General features: G+C 47.7%; 2 protein-coding genes across 6 annotated transcripts; both read left to right on the top strand.

The window, feature by feature from the left end:
• The first annotated feature begins 431 nt into the window (after positions 1-431).
• On the top strand, positions 432-5,491 carry LOC310755055 (uncharacterized protein). The gene is made up of 2 exons (XM_083631727.1): positions 432-2,080; positions 3,613-5,491. Exons 1-2 carry the CDS (start codon positions 2,047-2,049, stop codon positions 4,644-4,646), a joined length of 1,068 nt encoding a protein of 355 aa, XP_083487853.1. The 5' UTR covers positions 432-2,046; the 3' UTR covers positions 4,647-5,491.
• Positions 5,492-6,271: 780 nt separating this feature from the next.
• On the top strand, positions 6,272-17,637 carry LOC310755053 (uncharacterized protein). Of its 5 annotated transcripts, none has more exons than XM_083631723.1 (5): positions 6,272-6,957; positions 9,894-10,045; positions 12,376-12,448; positions 13,251-13,377; positions 15,546-17,637. In XM_083631723.1, the coding sequence occupies exons 3-5, from the start codon at positions 12,380-12,382 to the stop codon at positions 16,757-16,759; spliced, it is 1,410 nt and encodes a 469-aa protein (XP_083487849.1). In that variant the 5' UTR covers positions 6,272-6,957; positions 9,894-10,045; positions 12,376-12,379; the 3' UTR covers positions 16,760-17,637. The 5 variants fall into 5 exon arrangements, with proteins under 5 accessions (XP_083487849.1, XP_083487848.1, XP_083487851.1 ...); XM_083631722.1 differs by lacking the exon at positions 6,272-6,957 and adding an exon at positions 7,202-7,788 and having other exon boundaries at positions 8,647-10,045; XM_083631725.1 differs by lacking the exon at positions 6,272-6,957 and adding an exon at positions 12,660-12,814 and having other exon boundaries at positions 8,377-10,045.
• The last annotated feature ends 1,979 nt before the right edge of the window (positions 17,638-19,616 follow it).

Genomic DNA, 19,616 nt, shown 5'->3' with positions numbered 1-19,616 from the left:
CCTTTTAGAATTTATAACTATGGCAACCCCTTTGTAAGCCGCCTTGGCTCTCGGTCTGGGAGAAAGGCGGGATATAAATAAATACTGAAATTGAAATACATTATTGTCACTTGTACAACTTTTATACAGTGAGATTACAGGGGCATATACAATACAATATATGTTATATACAATATATAACATAATATAATACTAACGGTGAGGACAAAGCTGCTTTTGTACTCAGATCCTGCTTGGAGCAACTGGGGGCATCGCTGGCCTGATCCTGCAGCCGGGTTTCCCCCTCCTGCTTCAGAGCCGGAGACCAGCCGGGCGCCCCTCCTCCCTCTCTGCCCGGAGCAGCCAAGAGGCTCCTGCCCCGCGGCTCCGCAAGGGTTAACAGCGGCGACAGAGCTTCGATTCCTAGAGCGGAAAGGAAGACTGCGAGAGAGGAGGCGCTTCCGCTTCCTGTTCCGCTTCCCCGGGGAGATGCTGGGCGGGGCGGCGGCTGTCCGCCCAGGAGGCGGGTAACTGCGGGGAGTGGGCCGATCCCGGGGCGGAATTGGGGGGCGAGAGGGAGGGAGCCGCGTCCCTCCTGGGGGGAACTAAGGGGCGACGGGGAAAGGTCGTCCTCTCCTGGGAGGGGAAGCGGGAGGCCGAAGCGACGCTCCTCGCTGGCCTTGACCGGCCTCTGGCCTCATCCTGCGGCCTTTTCTCCCGCTCCTCTGTCCAGAGAAAGCAGAAGGAGCGCCCAGCAAAGGCCGCAGGGCAGGAAATGGGGAGGAATGGCAGGGAGTAAACAGGGAGTCAGGAGAGTCTCCTGCCAGCCAGAGAGGAGCAGGAGGAATAATTATTATTATTTTATTCATTCATACCCCGCCCATTTAGCTGGGCTTCCCCAGCCACTCTGGGCGGCTCCCAACAGAAAATTAAAAGCACAATAAAAGATCAAACCTTAAAAGCTTTCCTCAACAGGGCTGCCTTCAGATGTCTTCTAAAAGTCAGATAGTTGTTTATTTCCTTGACATCTGATGGGAGGGCATTCCACAGGGCAGGCGCCACTACCAAGAAGGCCCTCTGCCTGGTTCCCAGTAACCTCGCAGGGAGGGAACTGCCAGAAAGTCCTTGGAGCTGGACCTCAGTGTCAGGACTGAACGATGGGGTGGAGATCCTCCTTCAGGTGTACTGGGCCAAGGACATTTAGGGCTTTAATGCTCAGCAACAACACTTTGAATTTTGCTGAGAAATGTACTGGGAGCAAAGGTAAGTTTTTCAGGTCTTAGGTGATCTCGGCCGCCTCTCCCAGTTACCAGTCTAGCTGCTGCATTCTGGATTACTTCTAGTTTCCGGGTCACCTTCAAAGGTAGCGACCTATAGAGTGCAGAAGGAGCTGCAGACTCTATGGCCAGACAGGATCCTCCTCGGTTAAGTCTCTTTGACATTTTATTGTATCGAAGGCCATAGGTCCACTGAAAATTAAACCACGAGAAAAATTTTAAACACAGCACAAAACTTGTCCTCTGCAAAATGTATGAACTAAACATATATCATTAAAAAAGGTGGGCCCCTGGGGATATAACTGGCCATCTGCAGCTGTAGTAATTTTATCTTATGTTCAAGATTTCTAAACACCTAACTGAAAAGCTCTCTCAAGTGGCCAGTGATCCAACGGTAGCTAGAACACACCTAAAATCCACAAACCAATTTAGAAACCAGTATGCATAAAGCCATCATTGAAAAAAATCACCCCTCTCCACTTGTTTGGTCTTTACACACCTGAGGAAGGGGAGGAAGGAGGGAGTATGGGGTGGGACAAAACACTCATTTCACCCAGTCTTAAATTTAGTTATCCAGATTTTCACAAACACACATTGAAGGTAAAATCTCCAGTTTCCCCATCTATCATCGGAGGGGGATCTGAGGGGAGATGGTTTCCACACCTTGCCTTGGAGTGTCTATATGGAAGGGAATTGTTATGTCCTTCCAGGGATCAGTGAGCTTTGACAGGTGTCCTTGCATTTCGCTGACGACAACTGGGCCCTACAGAGAGCTCTGTACAAGGACGTCATGGTGGAGGTTTGTGAGATGGTGACCTCTCAAGGTAAGGATCCTTTTCGCCTTCATTAATAGTTATAATAGGTATGGGTTCCTCAGTGGCTCGGAGTGCCTTCCTTCAGCTCCGCTAAAGGAGGTCACAGTGTTTGTATTTCTCCCAAGTTAAAGGCCAGAAGCCTGGCTGAGAATAAATATTCTTGTTTCTCTGCTACAATTAGCCAGTGATGGCTTCTGGGTTGCCTCCCTGGGGGAGAGCATTCTTTAGGTAGGGAGCCAGCACTGAAAGACGCATTCCGTATTGCCTCTCTTTGCACCTCAGTTGGAGAGGGCACTGTGAGAAGGACCTCAGACGATGAGTGCAGGCTCTAGGTGGATTCATGAGAAGCAGTCCTTGAGTTAAAGGTAAAGGGACCCCTGACCATTAGGTCCAGTCGTGACCGACTCTGGGGTTGCGGCGCTCATCTCGCTTTATTGGCTGAGGGAGCCGGCATACAGCTTCCGGGTCATGTGGCCAGCATGACTAAGCCGCTTCTGGCGAACCAGAGCAGTGCACGGAAATGCCGTTTACCTTCCCGCCGGAGCGGTACTTATTTATCTACTTGCACTGTTGACATGCTTTCGAACTGCTAGGTTGGCAGGAGCTGGGACCGAGCAACGGGAGCTCACCCCGTCGCAGGGATTCGAACCGCCAACCTTCTGATCGGCAAGTTCCAGGCTCTGTGGTTTAACCCACAGCGCCACCTGCGTCCCTTCAGTCCTTGAGTTACATAGGTCAAAATCAGCACCTTGAATTGAAGACAGCAACCCAAAAAAGGTTTTATGTGCTCAGAGCATCTTGCACCAGTCAGCACTCTATAGTTTCTGAACGGTCTTCTAAAGCAGCCTGAAGTATAATGCATTGTGGCAATCTAGCGTGGAGAATGGTGGAAAAAGCATACTAAAAATCTTCTATGTGGGGGACCCTAATTTGTAGACTACTTGAGTATCTTGTTAGTGTTATTGGTTTCTATTGATGTATTGGTTTTTTTGTTGCATGTCCCCCCCTCACCCCACCAGACCTGCAAGGAGTGCAGAGCCCCCCCCCATCCACTGGCAAAGAGCCTTTTCAGATCCTGACAAAGCTGAGTGGTGGAATGTCTGCCCTCTTGTGGACTTGCCCTTGTTGGGGGAGGATCCTTTTCGGGACTTGGCTGGAGGGGAGAGGACTCACAGAGCTTTGCTGCCCATCCCACTTCGCCCCTGGAGGCCGGGGAGACTAGCAGGAAAGCTGAGAAGTGACACCCCTTTGGGGGTGACACCTGAGGCAGCCGCCTCACACAGGCCCATAGGCAGGCAGGCTCTGTTGATGTTAATGCCTGCTGGTTTAAATTGTGTTATTTATGGCTTGGTTAATCTTAGGGACTGCTCACCAGAACATTTCTGATACAAATAACCCTTGATTAAATGGTGATATTTTATTAAAGCCAGGTATCACACCATTAATTTTTATGTAAAACACCTTTAACATAGTGCCAGGCCTTGAGTTTTGATAAGGAAACAGCTGTATCAACCTTTATTTTAAAATTTTTATTCCATCAGGAGATGTTTGGGGGGTCCTGGATGAGGAGGAACCATCAGACGTCTGGCCAGAAAGAGCTGAGGAGCAAGAGAAGGAAAGGAAGTTGGGGGTTCAAGATGGAGCCAACAAACAAGAGGGGAGAGAAACAGTGAAGCCAACGGATGAACACAGTGTTTCCCAAGAAGATGAAAATCAACTTCACAGGGTGGAGAAAAAACATGAATGTACTGTGTGCGGAAAGAGATTCTGTAGTCGTTCAGCCCTTACTAAACATCAAAGAACTCACACAGGGGAAAAACCATATAAATGCATGGAGTGTGGAAAGAGATTCAGAAACAGTGACTACCTTAATGTGCATCAGATAACTCATACAGGGGAGAAACCTTATGAATGCATGGAGTGTGGAAAGAGCTTCAGATCCAGTTGCTACCTTAATGTGCATCAAAGAACTCATACAGGGGAGAAACCTTATAAATGCTGGGAATGTGGAAAGAGTTTCTTTGACAGTAGTACCCTTACTAAACATCAAAGAACTCACACAGGGGAAAAACCATATAAATGCATGGAGTGTGGAAGGAGCTTCAATCAGAGTGCCTCCCTTAATGTGCATCGACGAACTCATACAGGTGAAAAACCTTATAAATGCATGGAGTGTGGAAAGAACTTCAGTGACTATAGTACCCTTACTAAACATCAAAGAACTCACACAGGGGAGAAACCTTATAAATGCATGGAGTGTGGAAAGAACTTCAGTGACTATAGTACCCTTACTAAACATCAAAGAACTCACACAGGGGAAAAACCATATAAATGCATGGAGTGTGGAAGGAGCTTCAATCGGAGTGCCTCCCTTAATGTGCATCGACGAATTCATACAGGTGAAAAACCTTATAAATGCATGGAGTGTGGAAAGAGCTTCAGTGACTCTAGAACCCTTCATGCACATAGGAGAATTCACACAGGGGACAAACCATATAAATGTTTGCAGTGTGGAAAGGTCTACCACCGCCGTAACCACCTTTCTCGACACCTGATAACACATTCAGGAGACTAACCCTATGAAAGCTGATGTGTGGAAAGAGCTTCCGTTACAGTGGTAAAAGCTGTTCTTCAGTTGGAGCGCTCGCAGACCAGTGTTTCCTAGTAGGGAGTTCGTAGCTCACTCTTTTGACGATGTGCAATTCTTCACCTTCATCCATGCACGAGGGCTTTTCCAGTACAGCAAGGAAGCAGCATAAGGACCAAATACTTTACTGTTGCAAAGGTTCAGGCTTAGTAAAACAGTTTTGGGAGTATGTATATCCATCTGTCTAGTGATCAGTTGCCAGTAGCCAGGTGCAAAATGTGTCTGGCGTCTGGCTAATTTTGAACACTGCCCCCACACTGGTATTTAATTAAAATAAGACATGAACTTGAGAATTTTCTCATATGATTTACCAATCTGTTCTTTTCGGTAAGCATTTCTGACTTTCATCTTCAGACTATGAGCTCAGAATATTTAGAGTGACGTTATAAAAAATTATTGCAAAACAGCATCTTTGTGTATGCCGTAACTAAGCGGTAGATTTCTACCAATATGCTCTCTCTATTCTGAACCAAGTTTATCCTTGATTTGTTATGTAAGATACCTGATGCGGATGATCAACTGAAAGTCACATATTTGTTGTCTCATTTGAGAAATCTGTGACAAAGTTGTGAGACTTGCAGTTGCTGCCCAAAAATTGAGAATGTTCATTGAGGAGAATATGGTGGACTGTAAAGATTTAATTGGGAATGACATATAAAATCTTGTGTGTGTGTGTGTGTGTAATATAGACTGATACTGTATTTTAATGCCATATTTATGTATATATTTCATATGACCATAATGGTTCAAACAATAAACATATACAGCTTGTAGGCTTTTGCAGATACACTTACGTACAGATAGATGGACTGTATAGGCAAAAGTAAGTAACAAGAAAATAGTATTTCTCATGCCTTAACATGTTAGAAGCTGATTGGTTACTGCTGCAGAATCCTATAGTAGTAGTAGTAGTAATAATAATAATAATAATAATAATAATAATAATAATAATAATAATAATAATAATTTATTACTTACACCCCACTCATCTGGCTGGGCCTCCCCAGCCACTCTGGGCGGCTCCCAACAGAATATTAAAAACACAATAAAACATCAATTTATTATTTCCTTGGCATCTGAAGGGAGGACGTTCCATAGGACGGGCGCCACTACCGAAAAGGCCCTCTGCCTGGTTCCCTGTATCCTAACTTGCAGTGAGGGAACCACCAGAAGGCCCTTGGAGGAGGACTGATGGGGGGTGGAGACCCTCCTTCAGGTATACTGGGCCGAGGCTGTTTAGGGCTTTAAAGGTCAGCACTAACACTTGGAATTGTAGGAGTCAATGTAGGTCTTTCAGGACCATTGTTTTATAGTCCCAGCTATATTTTTGTTCGTGGGGAAAAATCCTGTGAGAAGAGGATAATAAATCCTCTGTGTGCACAATAAATATTTTTTGATTCCGTTACCTGGTTTTATTTGGATCTCTGGTCAGGAACTCCTTCATGAATTTCCACATCATGTGTGCTGCTCTAAGCCTGGAAACACACCATATTAGAAAACGAATTTGTGAAATACATGTTTTGTGATGTACCAGATTTGCCCGAAAGGGCAGTCAACTTTTTAAAAAAATGTTTGTGTTGCCTGCAAGTCATGCAAGGATTTGGAATCACTCGCATAAAAGGCTGCTTCCTTCCCCTTCCCCACTTTCTGTACATGCATTAGCAAATTTTATTTTTATTTTTAATGCAGCAGTTTTGTGCAGGAGAGTTTCTCCCCACAAATATCTGTTTTTTATTACTACAAACATTTGTATATTTCATTTATTATTTGTTATACTGTCCTTTATTCAGCCAAAGTCCTGGTTGAAGAAGAATGTTTTCGCTCAGGACCTAAAGGCGCATAATAAAGGTGCCAGCCAAACCTCCCTGTGGAGAGTTTTCCACAAACGGAGCCACTGTAGAAAAGTCCCAGTCTTGTTTTGTCACCCTCCACACATGGAGGAGGCACATGAAGAAGTGTCTTAGAGGATGATATCTGGCCTGGGGCAATACATGAGGTATTGTGATCCTAAGCTGTTAAGGCTTTATAGGTCAAAACCAGCACTTTGAATTGGGCTCAGAAACTAATTGGTTTCCAGTGTGCTTGGACCAGGATCAGTGTAATATGCTCACACCGTTTTGCTCCGCGGAGTGAGCAACCTGACTGCCAAATTCTGCAGCAGCTGAAGTTTTTGAACCACCAGCAGGCGCCACCACCATGCCTTCAACAACAATGGGAAATAAGCAGGAAACTCTCTAAGGTAAAGGGACTCCTGACCATTAGGTCCAGTCGTGGCCGACTCGGGGGTTGCGGCGCTCATCTCGCTTTGGTGGCCAAGGGAGCCGGCGTACAGCTTCCGGGTCATGTGGCCAGCAGGACTAAGCCACTTCTGGCGAACCAGAGCAGCGCACGGAAACGCCGTTTACCTTCCCGCCAGTGCGGTACCTCCGCTTTCGACGTGCTTTCAAACTGCTCAGTTGGCAGGAGCAGGGACCGAACAACGGGAGCTCACCCCGTCATGGGGATTCAAACTGCTGACCTTCTGATTGGCAAGTCCTAGGCTCTGTGGTTTAGCATCTCTTTTTGGGAAACTCTAGGAAGAGACAATAGAACAATAGAAATACTGGAATTATGGGATTTGTTCAACTTAAAGCTCCCCTGCCTTCTCCGTTTGAATGCATTGACTAAAATCAGTACAAAGACCCTAGATTGCAAGGGTTAGATAGCTCCCCAAGCTCCAGCACGGAACTGACCAAACCCAGACACCCCTCGCCTTAAGGACAGGTGTGACGGACAGCAGAGCCAGACCAGAGTCTCCCTGAAATTCCTCAGGAGCCTCTGAGTGCGTGCAGAGTGCAGACCGAGCAAGGCAGTGAGGGCATCCCCAGGTGCAGCCGCCTGTGCGGGAAGAGCCGGGCTGGGGGCCGGGTGGGGAGGAGAAGGGCTTCCCGCAGCAACGGTGGTCCTTTGGCAGACACCCAGCGAGCGCTGCACCTTCTGGAGGACTACAGCGCCAAGCTGAGCCGGGCAGACGAGAGGCAGCTGCGGAGCTCCGTGGACAGAGTCATTGACATCTTCCAGGCTCTCCTAGGTGAAGTATTGGGGCTCCTGGGGGGCCTGGCAGCTGGGGAGGGAAGGCTCCTTGACCCACTGGGACACTGAGCCTTTTCAGCAGAGATTTCTCCTGTTGGAAGCCACCCAGAGTGGCTGGGGAAACTCGGCCAGATGCGGGGTATAAGTAATAAATTTATTATTATTATTATTATTATTATTGGGACGCAGGTGGCGCTGTGGGTAAAACCTCAGCGCCTAGGACTTGCTGATCGTATGGTCAGCGGTTCGAATCCCCGCGGCGGGGTGCGCTCCTGTCGTTCGGTCCCAGCGCCTGCCAACCTAGCAGTTCGAAAGCACCCTTAAGTGCAAGTAGATAAATAGGTACCGCTTTATAGCGGGAAGGTAAACGGCGTTCCGTGTGCTGCTCTGGTGCCGGTTCACCGGAGCAGCTTTGTCATGCTGGCCACGTGACCTGGAAGTGTCTGCGGACAGCGCTGGCTCCCGGCCTCTAGAGTGAGATGAGCGCACAACCCTAGAGTCTGGCAAGACTGGCCCGTACGGGCAGGGGTACCTTTACCTTTACCTATTATTATTATTATTATTATTATTATTACTTGACACTCATTTTGCAGCACATTCACTCAGTTTGACAAGTACCTGTGTCATAGGCAAACTTGGCTATCTCTGCCCCTAACCCTAGATCCTTTATGAGCAAGTTTAAAAGGCAGTTTCCACTTTCTATAGCTCCAGTTGGAAACCTCCATCTTTCCCTTCCATTTAGCCAATTCCTCCTTTACCTTTAATCCACATTGTTTCAACTGCAAGTCATTAGCTATAACACGTTAATGTGCATAGGAATTCATTCATATTTATTTTATTATTTTTCAAAATATAGTCCGGCCCACAACAGTGTCTGAGGGACAGCGCACTGGCCCCCTGTTTAAAAAGTTTAAGGACCCCTGGCTTAGTGAGTGGGTAACTGAGGAAAAGTGACCCTCATGAACCAAGGTATTAATGGGTGAAGGAAGCTGTATGGTGTTAAAAGTATTTTGTGGCAGAGAGCAGTCCAGAATCAGAGGCAGAAGAGGAGGCTGGAGAGGAGCCAAGATGCAGTGATGAGTCAGGCTGGTGACTAAGTTAGAGGGTCTCCCCCTCCTGCTCTGACCGGCTCCCCTCCCCCTTGATCACTCAGAATCTGCAAAGGGATGAAGAGGGTGGAGCACAGGCAGATAAGGCGAAGAAATCTCAGGTTGCTTGGGAGAGGAGCAGACTTAGGGAGCCTGTGGGAAATAGCTGAATGCCTCTCCATGAAAGGAGCAGCAAATCCTGGCTTATAGAAAGCCAGCATGTCAGGGAACAGATGAGGACAGAACCTTTTCCCCTCGAATTTGTGGCAACTGCCAAGAGGGCAAATCCTATGCTAGGGGTTATTGAGAACCTAAGAATGACTCTGTTGGATCAACCAGGTGCAGAATGGCTGTGACAACCCAGTCAGATGGATGGGGTACAATAAATAAATGATTAGTGTTAGTGTTAGTATTTGCTTCCACTGCCTGAAGCATAGCTGTCAACTTTTTCCTTTTTTTAAGGGAAATTCCCTTATTCCGAATAGGATTCCTCGCAAGAAAAGGGAAAAGTTGACAGCTATGGCCTGAAGTGGCTGCCTCAGTCTGCCTCATGGACTGTAGAGTTATTCTTAGGTTCCTAATAACCCCTAACATGGAATTTGCCCTTTTCACAGTTGCCACAAATTTAAATTCCAGGGACCAAGGGAGAAAGGTTTTGTTTTCCCCTGTTCCCTGGCAAGCTAGCTTTCTATAAGCAAGGAGCTACTGCTTCTTTCATGGAGAGGCATTCAGCTATTTTACACGCACCTGAAATCACCCGCCTTTCCTGCTCTCTCTCTCCCTCTCTCTCTTTTTGAAGGATGCCTAAAAGAGGCAGCTCCCTCCCTATTTGCTCTTCAATGGTTAACAGCAGCAACAGCATCTGAGCCCACATTCCTAGAGCAGAAGATTGCAAAGAGGAGGAGATTTGGGGAGGGGGGAAGAGAGAGAGGGAATGTGCCCCTTTCCTCTTCCGCAGATCTGAAAGGGGAAAAAATGCAAAGTGTTCCACGTGAGTTTCTTCTTGCTTTTGCAGAGATGCTGAAGGCGGCCGCAGGGAGGGAAATGCAAGATTAAGGCAAATAATTCCGCGTGCTGGGGAAAGCAGGACTCCCTCATTCTCTTCCCCTAACCGAATTATTAGGCTAATTGAAGAGATGCGCTCGGTGCACTGAGAGGTCCAGGTAGGTTAATCACTCCACAGGTAAACATCCATGAATTATCTCCCCCCAACCTACAACTGCTTCTCGTTTCCTGTGTTGGGGACCTTATTCACTAGTAGCCTGCAATCATTTCCTTGTGCTGCGTAAATTAAGGTTACCACTTTCCTTCACTCTTCCACATCTCTCTCTTTGCTCTTGTGCCTTCAAAAGACTCCTGAAAGGCATAAACGAAGCTTTTCCACAAATGGAAAGGGGGCCGGGGTGGGGAGTGTTACCGGAGAAATCTGAGGGCTCCCTTGGACAAAAAAACAAGGACACCAGCCAGGAATACCAGAGCAAAACAGCAGCCAGTAGGCTTGGTCTTTACTGAAGACTGTCGCAACAGGATTCCCACCTGCCACAAGGTGGAACAAGATGGAAGCCCCGGACAAAAGAGAACCCAAACTTTTATTAGCTGCTAATCCCCATGTTACACCCTCTCAAAACTACATCACTCATACATCATGGTTACATCATGAAAGGGGAGGTCTGGTGGCAGTAATCTGAGCATCCTGGACCCTGCCCCATGGTTCTCCTTGCCCTCCACCAAACACCCATCAAGTGTAACAAAAAAGATATTTACATTTCCCTGTTTCCCAGCCAAGTTAATCACACCCTTTTATCTTTATCTGGCTTTGTTTTTTTCTGGAATGGCTACCTGTCTGGCAAGGGACGTGAGTGGTGCTGTGGGTTAAGCCACAGAGTCTAGGACTTGCCAATCAGAAGGTTGGTGGTTCGAATCCACACAACGGGGTGAGCTCCCGTTGCTTGGTCCCTGCTCCTGCCAACCTAGCAGTTCGAAAGCACATCAAAGTGCAAGTAGATAAATAGGTACCACTCCGGCGGGAAGGTAAACGGCGTTTCCGTGCGCTGCTCTGGTTTGCCAGAAGCGGCTTAGTCATGCTGGCCACATGACCCGGAAGCTGTACGCTGGCTCCCTTGGCCAATAAAGCGAGATGAGCGCCGCAACCCCAGAGTCGATCACGACTGGACTTAATGGTCTGGGGTCCCCTTTACTTTTTACCTGTCTGGCACTCAGGTATCAGGATGCCAGGGATTATCACTCAGGCAGAGGGGCTGCTGAGTAGCTGAGCTCACATGTCTATATGAATTTCTGAAGTTTTCCCAGTGAGCCCGTACATAGATACATTTATCAGTGAATTCTTACATTTGGTATCGTGCAGCAGAGGCCCTTTGAATAGATAGGAAGAAACTGTGATGAAGTGTTTTGTGGGGACAAATCACAAAAGTCACAAAAGCGATTGTGCTGATTTTGGTAGTGGGCTGCATGCGCATGATATCTGCTGGAGGGGCAACCTCCCCCCCAAATCTATACATAATCTATACATAAATTCCTGCAACAGGAGGCTCTCATGCCACATTGCCAGGTACCTGGTGGTGAATGTTAAACTGCATAGGAGCAAGGCCAGGGGAAAAAATAACAATGTTGGCAATCCTAATCAACGTTGGCCGGCCAATGGAAGGTGGAATTGAGAGGAGGAAGTCAGTCAGGAGGCAGCGTCACAATGGCCAACCAGGCACCTCTGGGAATCTTGCAAGCGGCACCTGAGTTCGAGAGCTGTCTGCCCACCTGCAGTTCCCAGAAAGTTGGACCCAGAAGCTTCGCTGCAGTGGAGGTGGAATGTACGGTAGCTGTTGTGGCAAATGGCCATTGATAGCCGTCTCCTCTATGAATCTGCCCAGTTGTATTTTAACGCCATCCAAGTTTGTCACTGCCTCTTGTGGAAGAGAGTTCCATCGTTTAATAATGTGCTGTGTGAACAAGGCCTTCCTTTTGTCTTGCCCTGAATCTTCCAACCTTCAACTTCAACTGGATGAGCTTGAATTCAGGCAAGAATGTTCCTCTTTAACCGGGCCTTTGGTTGATTGTCATCCGATGCCCTTTTAAAAAGTGTTGGGTGGCGGCGGCTATTGGGTTGTTTTTATTTTGATTGTGTATTTTGTGGTTTTATATTGTAATTTTATCCTGAGACCTGTGGGTGTATGGGCGGTATACAAATTTAGTAAGTAAATAAATAAAAATAAAATAAAATCCTACTTTAAATATGCATACCCTGCATAATTTTACATACCTCTGTTGTGTGTGTCTCTGCCTCCCTTCCACACGTACTTATCCTTTTTTTCGTACGTAAAAAAAGTCACAAATGTTGTAACCTTTCCTCATAAGGGAGTTTCTCCAACCCCCTCAATCATTTCCGTCGCTCATTTCTGAACCATTTTCCCCAACTCTCCTTATACCCCCATTGAGGTGAAAGTTCAAATAGTTCGACCCTTTTCATCTTCCCTCATAGGTAGTGGAATGGCATCTGAAATGTTTTCCAGACCCTCTCCTCTTTGCATTGGGATGGAGGCTGTGGAGTCATCTCAGGTAGGAGGGATACTCTTTATTGATATATATATATTTATTGATATATATACAGTGGTACCTCGGTTTTTAAGCATCTCAGAAGCCAAACATTTCGGTTTTCGAATGCCAAAAACCTGGAAGTGAATGCTTCCGTTTTCAAACGCGCCTCAGAAGTCGAACGGCTTCCGCTGCATTTCTCCCCCTCAAATTTCTCCTTTGACTTTGCCGACAGCCCATTGCGCCTCGGTTGTCGAACGTTTCGGAAGTTGAACAGTCTTCTGGTTCGGATTACGTTTGACAACAGAGGTACCACTGTACAGTTTTACCTTGGATCTCAAACAGCTTGGCTCCTGAACAAATCAGCTCCCAAACGATCAAAACCTGGAAGTGAGTGTTCTGGTTTTTTAACGTTCTTTGGGACCCGAATGTCCAGTGGGGCTTCCATGACTTCCGATTGGTTGCAGGAGCTTCCTCCAGCCAATCGGAAGCTGTGCTTTGGTTTCTGAACATTTTGGAAGTCAAACGGACTTCCGGAATGGATTCCCTTCGACTTCCAAGGTACGACTGTATATATTTATCCTGCTCTTCAGCCGAAAAAGGATCTCTGAGTAGCTTATAGATCAATGAAAACAATAAGGCTTTCCCCCTCAAGTTTGCAGTCTTAAAAATATTATTGATCATATTTTATATTTAAACTGCCCTTCAGCTGAAGTTTCCAAGCCAGTGTCCAAAAATCCCTTCAAATCATTAGTGAGGGAGAAGCACTTTTCACACCCTGCCTGTGGATATTGATGAGGGAAGGACATTTCTTTTTATTTTTCAGGGACCAGTGGCTTTTGAGGAGGTGGCCCTCTATTTCACTGAGGAGGAATGGGTCCTGATGCAGCCCAGCCAGAGGGCTCTGTACAGGGAGGTGATGCTGGAGATTCTTGGGATGGTCACCACCTTAGGTAAGTATCCCTTTGGCCTTTATTTAGGTATGAACTCCCCTCAGCAGTGCTATTTGCCCAACAAGTAACATCCATCTCTGGAAGACATGTCTCGCCCTTACAGAAGCCATGCCAGTTCTACACAAGCAAGGCTTGTTCTTCTGTATGCTTTGTACTGTTGGGCAGGATTCATCTCACAAGACCCGTAAGATGAAGCCCAGTGCATGGACTTCTGCTTGTGCAACAGGGCTTCTGTGGTGGATGGTGTCAGCTTGCATTTCTTAGTGCCAGTGGCGTAGCGTGGGTTGTCAGCACCTGGGGCAAGGCAAGTAATTTGCACCCCCTAACCCGTGGATTTGCGCCCCCTAACCCGTGGATTTGCGCCCCCTAACCCTAACCCCCAGATGTTGCGCCCGGTGCAGTCGGCCCCCCCTGCACCCCCCACGCTACGCCACTGCTTGGTGCAGAAAGTGTAGAAATCTTTCCTCTTCTAATTAATTCAAGAGGGTTCTGGAAGCTTCTCTGGGTAAAAGAAGGTTCATGATGTTTGGGTTATTCCTTCAGAGAAGCTGAGTACAGCTGGTTTAAACTGGTTCTCTTATCTCTTTGAGCAGTGAGTGATTTGCTGTCAGCTTGCTCTGTGATGGTTGATAAGAGGCAGCTTCCTGAGCTCCTGGTCCGTTGGAGAGGGGTTGTGGCTTAGTATTAGAGCAACAGAGCTTCTGCATGGATTGCAGAAGGCCGCAGGTTTAATCGCTGGCATCTCCAGGTAAGACTGGGAATACCCCAATTCCAGCTCCAGAGAACTGCAGTGTAAACAGTGCTGAGCAAAATGGGTCAATGGTGTGTGACTCAATATAAGGCATTTTTCTTAAGTGATTCATACTGAGATGAAAACAGAGGGATGAGAGATTACAGTGGTACCTCGGGTTACAGACGCTTCAGGTTACAGATGCTTCAGGTTACAGACTCCGCTAACCCAGAAATAGTACCTCTGGTTAAGAACTTTACCTCAGGATGAGAACAGAAATTGTGCGGCGGTGGCACGGTAGCAGCAGGAGGCCCCATTAGCTAAAGTGGTGCTTCAAGTTAAGAACAGTTTCAGGTTAAGAACGGACCTCCAGAACAAATTAAGTTCTTAACCCGAGGTAACACTGTACAATTGTCTTTTCATACTCTGGTATTCCCTGAATAGCCTTTTCAGATTAGGCCAGGGGATGCTTTAGCTGAGATTCCTGCATTGAAGGGGGTTGGACTAGATGACCCGTGGGTCCCTTCCAGCTCTAAGATTCTATGAGTCCAGCCTCCTGTTCTTACAGTAGCCAGCCAGATGGCCCAGTGGAAGCCCATAAGCAGAAACTGAACACAAGAGCCCTCTCCCCTTCTGCCGTTTCCAGAAACTGATGTTCAGAGCCTTCTATTCTGGACCTGGGGGTAACCCGAGCAATGTGGTCTAGGTCCAGTCCCGAATCCAAGGGTTGCGCGAGGAGTCAGTCCGACAGGGCCAAGGCAGGACACGAGGCAGAAAACCAGGCAAGGTCAGGCACAGGGTCTCGGGCAGGTTCTAGCCAAGAGCAATGTTGCTCCCGCAACCTGGGGTGGGGTCTGACAGCCTTTTATCTTTGTCGGGGTAACGGCTGGTCCTGATCCCCCAGTGACTCACCTCCCTGTCTCGCCCGAAGGCGAGTACTCAGGCCTCTCCTTCTCTCAGACCTCAGTCTCTGCAGCTCGGGAGATGTCAGTGGGTTACTAGACCCAGAGGCCGCCTCAGCCTCTCCTGACCCAACTGGTAGTGGAGCAGCTGTAAGTGATGGCCCAGCTGAAGGCAACGAGGTAATCCCCGCATCTGGAGCCAAGGCAGGCTCAGGCCCCTGACTTGGCCCAGCTGGTGTTTGTTGCAGGGGAACCTGTTCAGACTGGGGCTCTTCAGAATCAGGCCCCAGACTAGGTTCAGATCCCGCCTGAGGCAAAGGATCCAGTGTGGACTGAGACTCCTCTGGTTCCGGGTCCGAGCCTGAGTCCCAGGCCATCACACCTTCCAACAGTGGAGACAGAGGGTTGCCTTCGCGGTCCACAGAGGCAGAGCCTAACCTTCATCCTGGGAAGCTGATAGACTTGTCCTCCTACAACAATCAGTTCTGCTTTTCCCTTGATCAGAGGGTTTATCCAGTTTTCTCCTTATATTCCAGCAGGTTATGTCTGGGAGAGTGAGAACGAGGGAGCAGAGTTGGACGTGTCGTTGGAAACAGCCATGGGTCAGTGCGGTGGGGAGAACTTGGAGGGTCAAGATGGAGCAAAGAAGCAGGAGGAGAAACAAACTCAGACGCAGGGGGAGAAATCTGCCGCTTGTCAGTACAGTGACACCCCAAAACAACACACAACGTACAGAGGAAAGAAAAGGATCAAGTGTGCCGAGTGTGGGAAAGCCTTCAGTTGCCAGTCAGCATTTAATCTGCACCAGAGAACTCACACGGGAGAAAAGCCATACAAGTGCCCACAATGCGGAAAGAGCTTCAACAGGCACGACAACCTTGCTTCTCATCAGAGAATTCACACCGGAGAGAAACCGTACGGCTGCTCAGTTTGTGGGAAAAGGTTCAGCCACAGTGCAAGCCTTACTTCTCATCAGAGAATCCACACAGGGGAGAAACCGTATAAATGCTTGGAGTGTGGCAAGAGCTTCAGCCGGTGCGACTCCCTTACTTCCCATCAGAGAATCCACGCAGAGGAGAAACCGTATAAATGCGCCGTCTGCGGAAGGAGCTTCCGTCAGAGCGCAAGCCTCACTTGTCACCAGAGAAACCATACCGGGGAGAAGCCGTACAAATGCCTGGAGTGCGGAAAGAGCTTCAGCTGGGATAAGTCCCTTATTGCACATCAGAGAATTCACACGGGGGAGAAACCGTATAAATGCTTGGAGTGCGGAAAGAGATTTAGGTGGAGCCGGCTTTTTACTGCACATCAACGCATTCATTCTGGAGAGAAACTGTATCCGTGTGCAGACTTCAATGAAAGCTTCTGCCAGAACGCAAACCTTTCTTCCTATCGAAGAATCCATTCGCTGGAAAAGCTGCGCAAGTGCTTCATGTGCGGAAAGAGCTTGAGTCAGAACGACTCCCAGATTTTGCATCAAGGCATACACCCAGGAGAGGAACTGTACAGTTGCTCAGAGTGTGACGAGAGTCTATCTTGCAAATCATATATTGTTAACCGTCACATAATTAATGCTGGCGAGAAACAGTACGAGTGCGGAGGAAGCTGCGGCGCGAGCTCAGGCCTTGCTTTCCATCAAGCGGTTCACGCAAGGGAGAAATTGTATAAATGTCTGGAGTGTGGGAAGAAGTTTGGCCGGAGCGACCACCTTCGTAGACATCAGATTATCCACGCGAGGCAGGAGCAATAGATGTGCTCATGCGGGCGGAAAATGTTTGCTTTTGGAGCTCACTTCTCCACACAACTCCGTAGATAGGTAGTTGGGGGAATCTTGAGGAATGTCTGAGCTGTGGGGAAAGTATTGAGGGAGCTCACCTCTCCTTACTGATAGAAGCCTCCAGAGGACATGAGCAGAATCATACAAATGCAAGAGGAATATAAGAAGCTGTATCATACAGAATCAGATCTTTGGCCTGTTTAGCTCATCAGTGCTGTCTGACAGAGGTTTTCCAGGGCTTCAGGCAGGGGTCCATCTTGGCCGTCCCTGGAGAGATCATTGAGGGTTGAGCTTGATAGATGCTCAACCACATAAGAACACAGGAAGTTGTATTATTTTGATCCACACCTTTGGCCTATCTAGCTCAGTATTGCCTACACTGGCTGTCAGCAGTTCTCCAGAGGTTTCAGGCAGGGGTCTTTCTGAGCCCTGCCTGAAGATGCTGAGGATTGAACCTACTTCTGCACACACTATATAGCTCTACCACTGAGCTTTGGCTCTGTGAAACGCCTGCTTTTATATACGTATCATCATGTCTCTTCCAACGAGAACCTCAAATGAACTTCAGCTCAAAGTACTGTCACAGTCTGGATGTGAGGTGCAGGGCCTTGTTTGTGGTGGTACCACCGCATCATCTGACCATTAAGAAATCTATACAGCTTCAGGGGACAAAACTCCCCCCCCCATGTTTTTCCTTCATTACATTTTTTTTTTAATGTTCCTGATAGTTCTCTGCTGCTTTTTAAAAAAACGGTTTTTAATTTTTAGTTATGCTTTTAACTTTTTTTCTCGATTTGGTTTCGCTTTAATGGATTTAGGAATGTTGGCATAATAAAGTCACCAAGAAAGCAGTTCAGACAAGTTGATATCTTAAGCGTCACAGTGTGTAAACTTGTTAAACTAAATATTATCTAGTACAATGTTTGCAGTTCTGTGCCTCTCCCTCCCACCCTGTAAACGCCCCCCCGGAAGGCCAGCAGAACACCACAAAAAAATGTATAATAAGCACTAAAGGTAAAGGGACCCCTGACCGTTAGGTGCAGTTGTGGCCGACTCTGGGGTTGCGGCGCTGATCTTGCTTTGTTGGCCAAGGGAGCCGGCGTATAGCTTCCGGGTCATGTGGCCAGCATGACTAAGCTGCTTCTGGCGAACCAGAGCAGCGCACGGAAACGCCGTTTACCTTCCTGCCGCAGCCGTACCTATTTATCTACTTGCACTTTGACATGCTTTCGAATTGCTAGGTTGGCAGGAGCTGGCAACGGGAGCTCACCTTCTGATCAGCAAGTCCTAGGCTCTGTGGTTTAACCCACAGTGCCACCCGCGTCCCATAATAAGCAGTAAGTAGAGCTAAAAACATTTATAAGGAGCCAGATATCCTCACGGCTAATAATTTCAGGGAACAGTTTCTTTCAGCCATCAAGTGCCTGGGAGAACAGGAGAGTCTATAAAATGCTCCTAAATGTTGTTGATTTGATTTCTCACCTGATTTTCCTCATGTTGAGATCGTAGGAAGAGCCTGCAGGATCAGTCCAATGGCCCATCTGGTCCAGTTTCCTGTTCCAACAGTGGCCAACAAAACCCACAAGCGGGATTTGTCCACAAGAGCCCACTCCCCTTCTGCGATTTCCAGCAATTGGTATTCAGAAGGACTGATCCTAATCCTTTTAAAGCCCTATGTGGCCTAGGACTCACATACCTACGGGACCGCCTCTCCTGGTATGCCCCGCAGAAGCATAGCTGTCAACTTACAGATTTGAAAATAAGGGACCAGCAGCCTTGAAAATAAGGGACCAGCAGCCAAAATAAGGGACCTGCAGCCTCACCTGTTCCAGGCACTCCAGTCTTCCTCTCCTCCTGCAGTCTGGTCAAACTCATGCTGGTAGCTTTGAGAACACTGTCCAACCAACTTTGTAACCAGAGGTTCAACTGAATAGAATCTGAATCACATGCACCACAAGGCCTATGTAGCCTCAACTTAAGATGGCTCCCCGGCCTGGCTTTGCACTGCAAAGTTTGCAGCAACACGTGCAACAAAATGGCGTCCAGCATTCAAAAACCCCTTCAGCTTGCATTAACTAGCCACACACAAGGCATGCAAGCTCCACCCCCCAGTCGTTCTTAGACTTTTATTCGGTGAGCAACACAGCCAAGCAACACAGTTGGAGCCTCCCTCCTCCCTGGCCGGCAGGGAGGGAGGGAGGGAGAGGAGCTGCTTCCTTTGAAATTTAAGGGACATAATTTAAGGGACATCCATCAATAAGGGACAGCAGTGGGACATGGCGCTGGAATAAGGGACTGTCCCTTCAAATAAGGGACACTTGACAGCTATGCGCAGAAGACCTTAAGGTTCACAAATGACAACATTTTGGAGGTCCCAAGTCGCAAGGTGGTTAGATTGGTCTCAACTAGAGCCAGGGCTTTTTCAGTACTGGCCCGACTTGGTGGAACGCTCTGTCACAAGAGACTAGGGCCCTGCGGGACTTGACATCTTTCCGCAGGGCCTGCAAGACAGAGCTGTTCCGCCTGGCCTTTGGTTTGGACTCAGTCTGACCCTTATGTTTCCCTCCCCTTAATGGTCTTGATTTATTGGTTACTTTTAAAATGAGGCTACATTTTAAATTGCATTTTAACCTGTATTTTAAATTGCCCCCCCTTATGTTTTTACTGTGATTTTATTGGTGTTAGCCACCCTGAGCTCAGCTCTGGCCAGGGAGGGCAGGGTATAAATAAAATTTATTATTATTATTTACAGTCATCCAGGTTGGTGGCCATGACTGCCTCCAGTGGGAGGGAGTTCCACAGTCTTAATTGTCTGCCACCTGAAGGACAC

The sequence above is a fragment of the Podarcis filfolensis genome (genome assembly GCF_964270895.1).
Source record: "Podarcis filfolensis genome assembly, contig: HAP1_SCAFFOLD_122, whole genome shotgun sequence".
Taxonomy (NCBI): domain Eukaryota; kingdom Metazoa; phylum Chordata; class Lepidosauria; order Squamata; family Lacertidae; genus Podarcis; species Podarcis filfolensis.
This window is presented reverse-complemented; position numbering and strand designations above follow the sequence as displayed.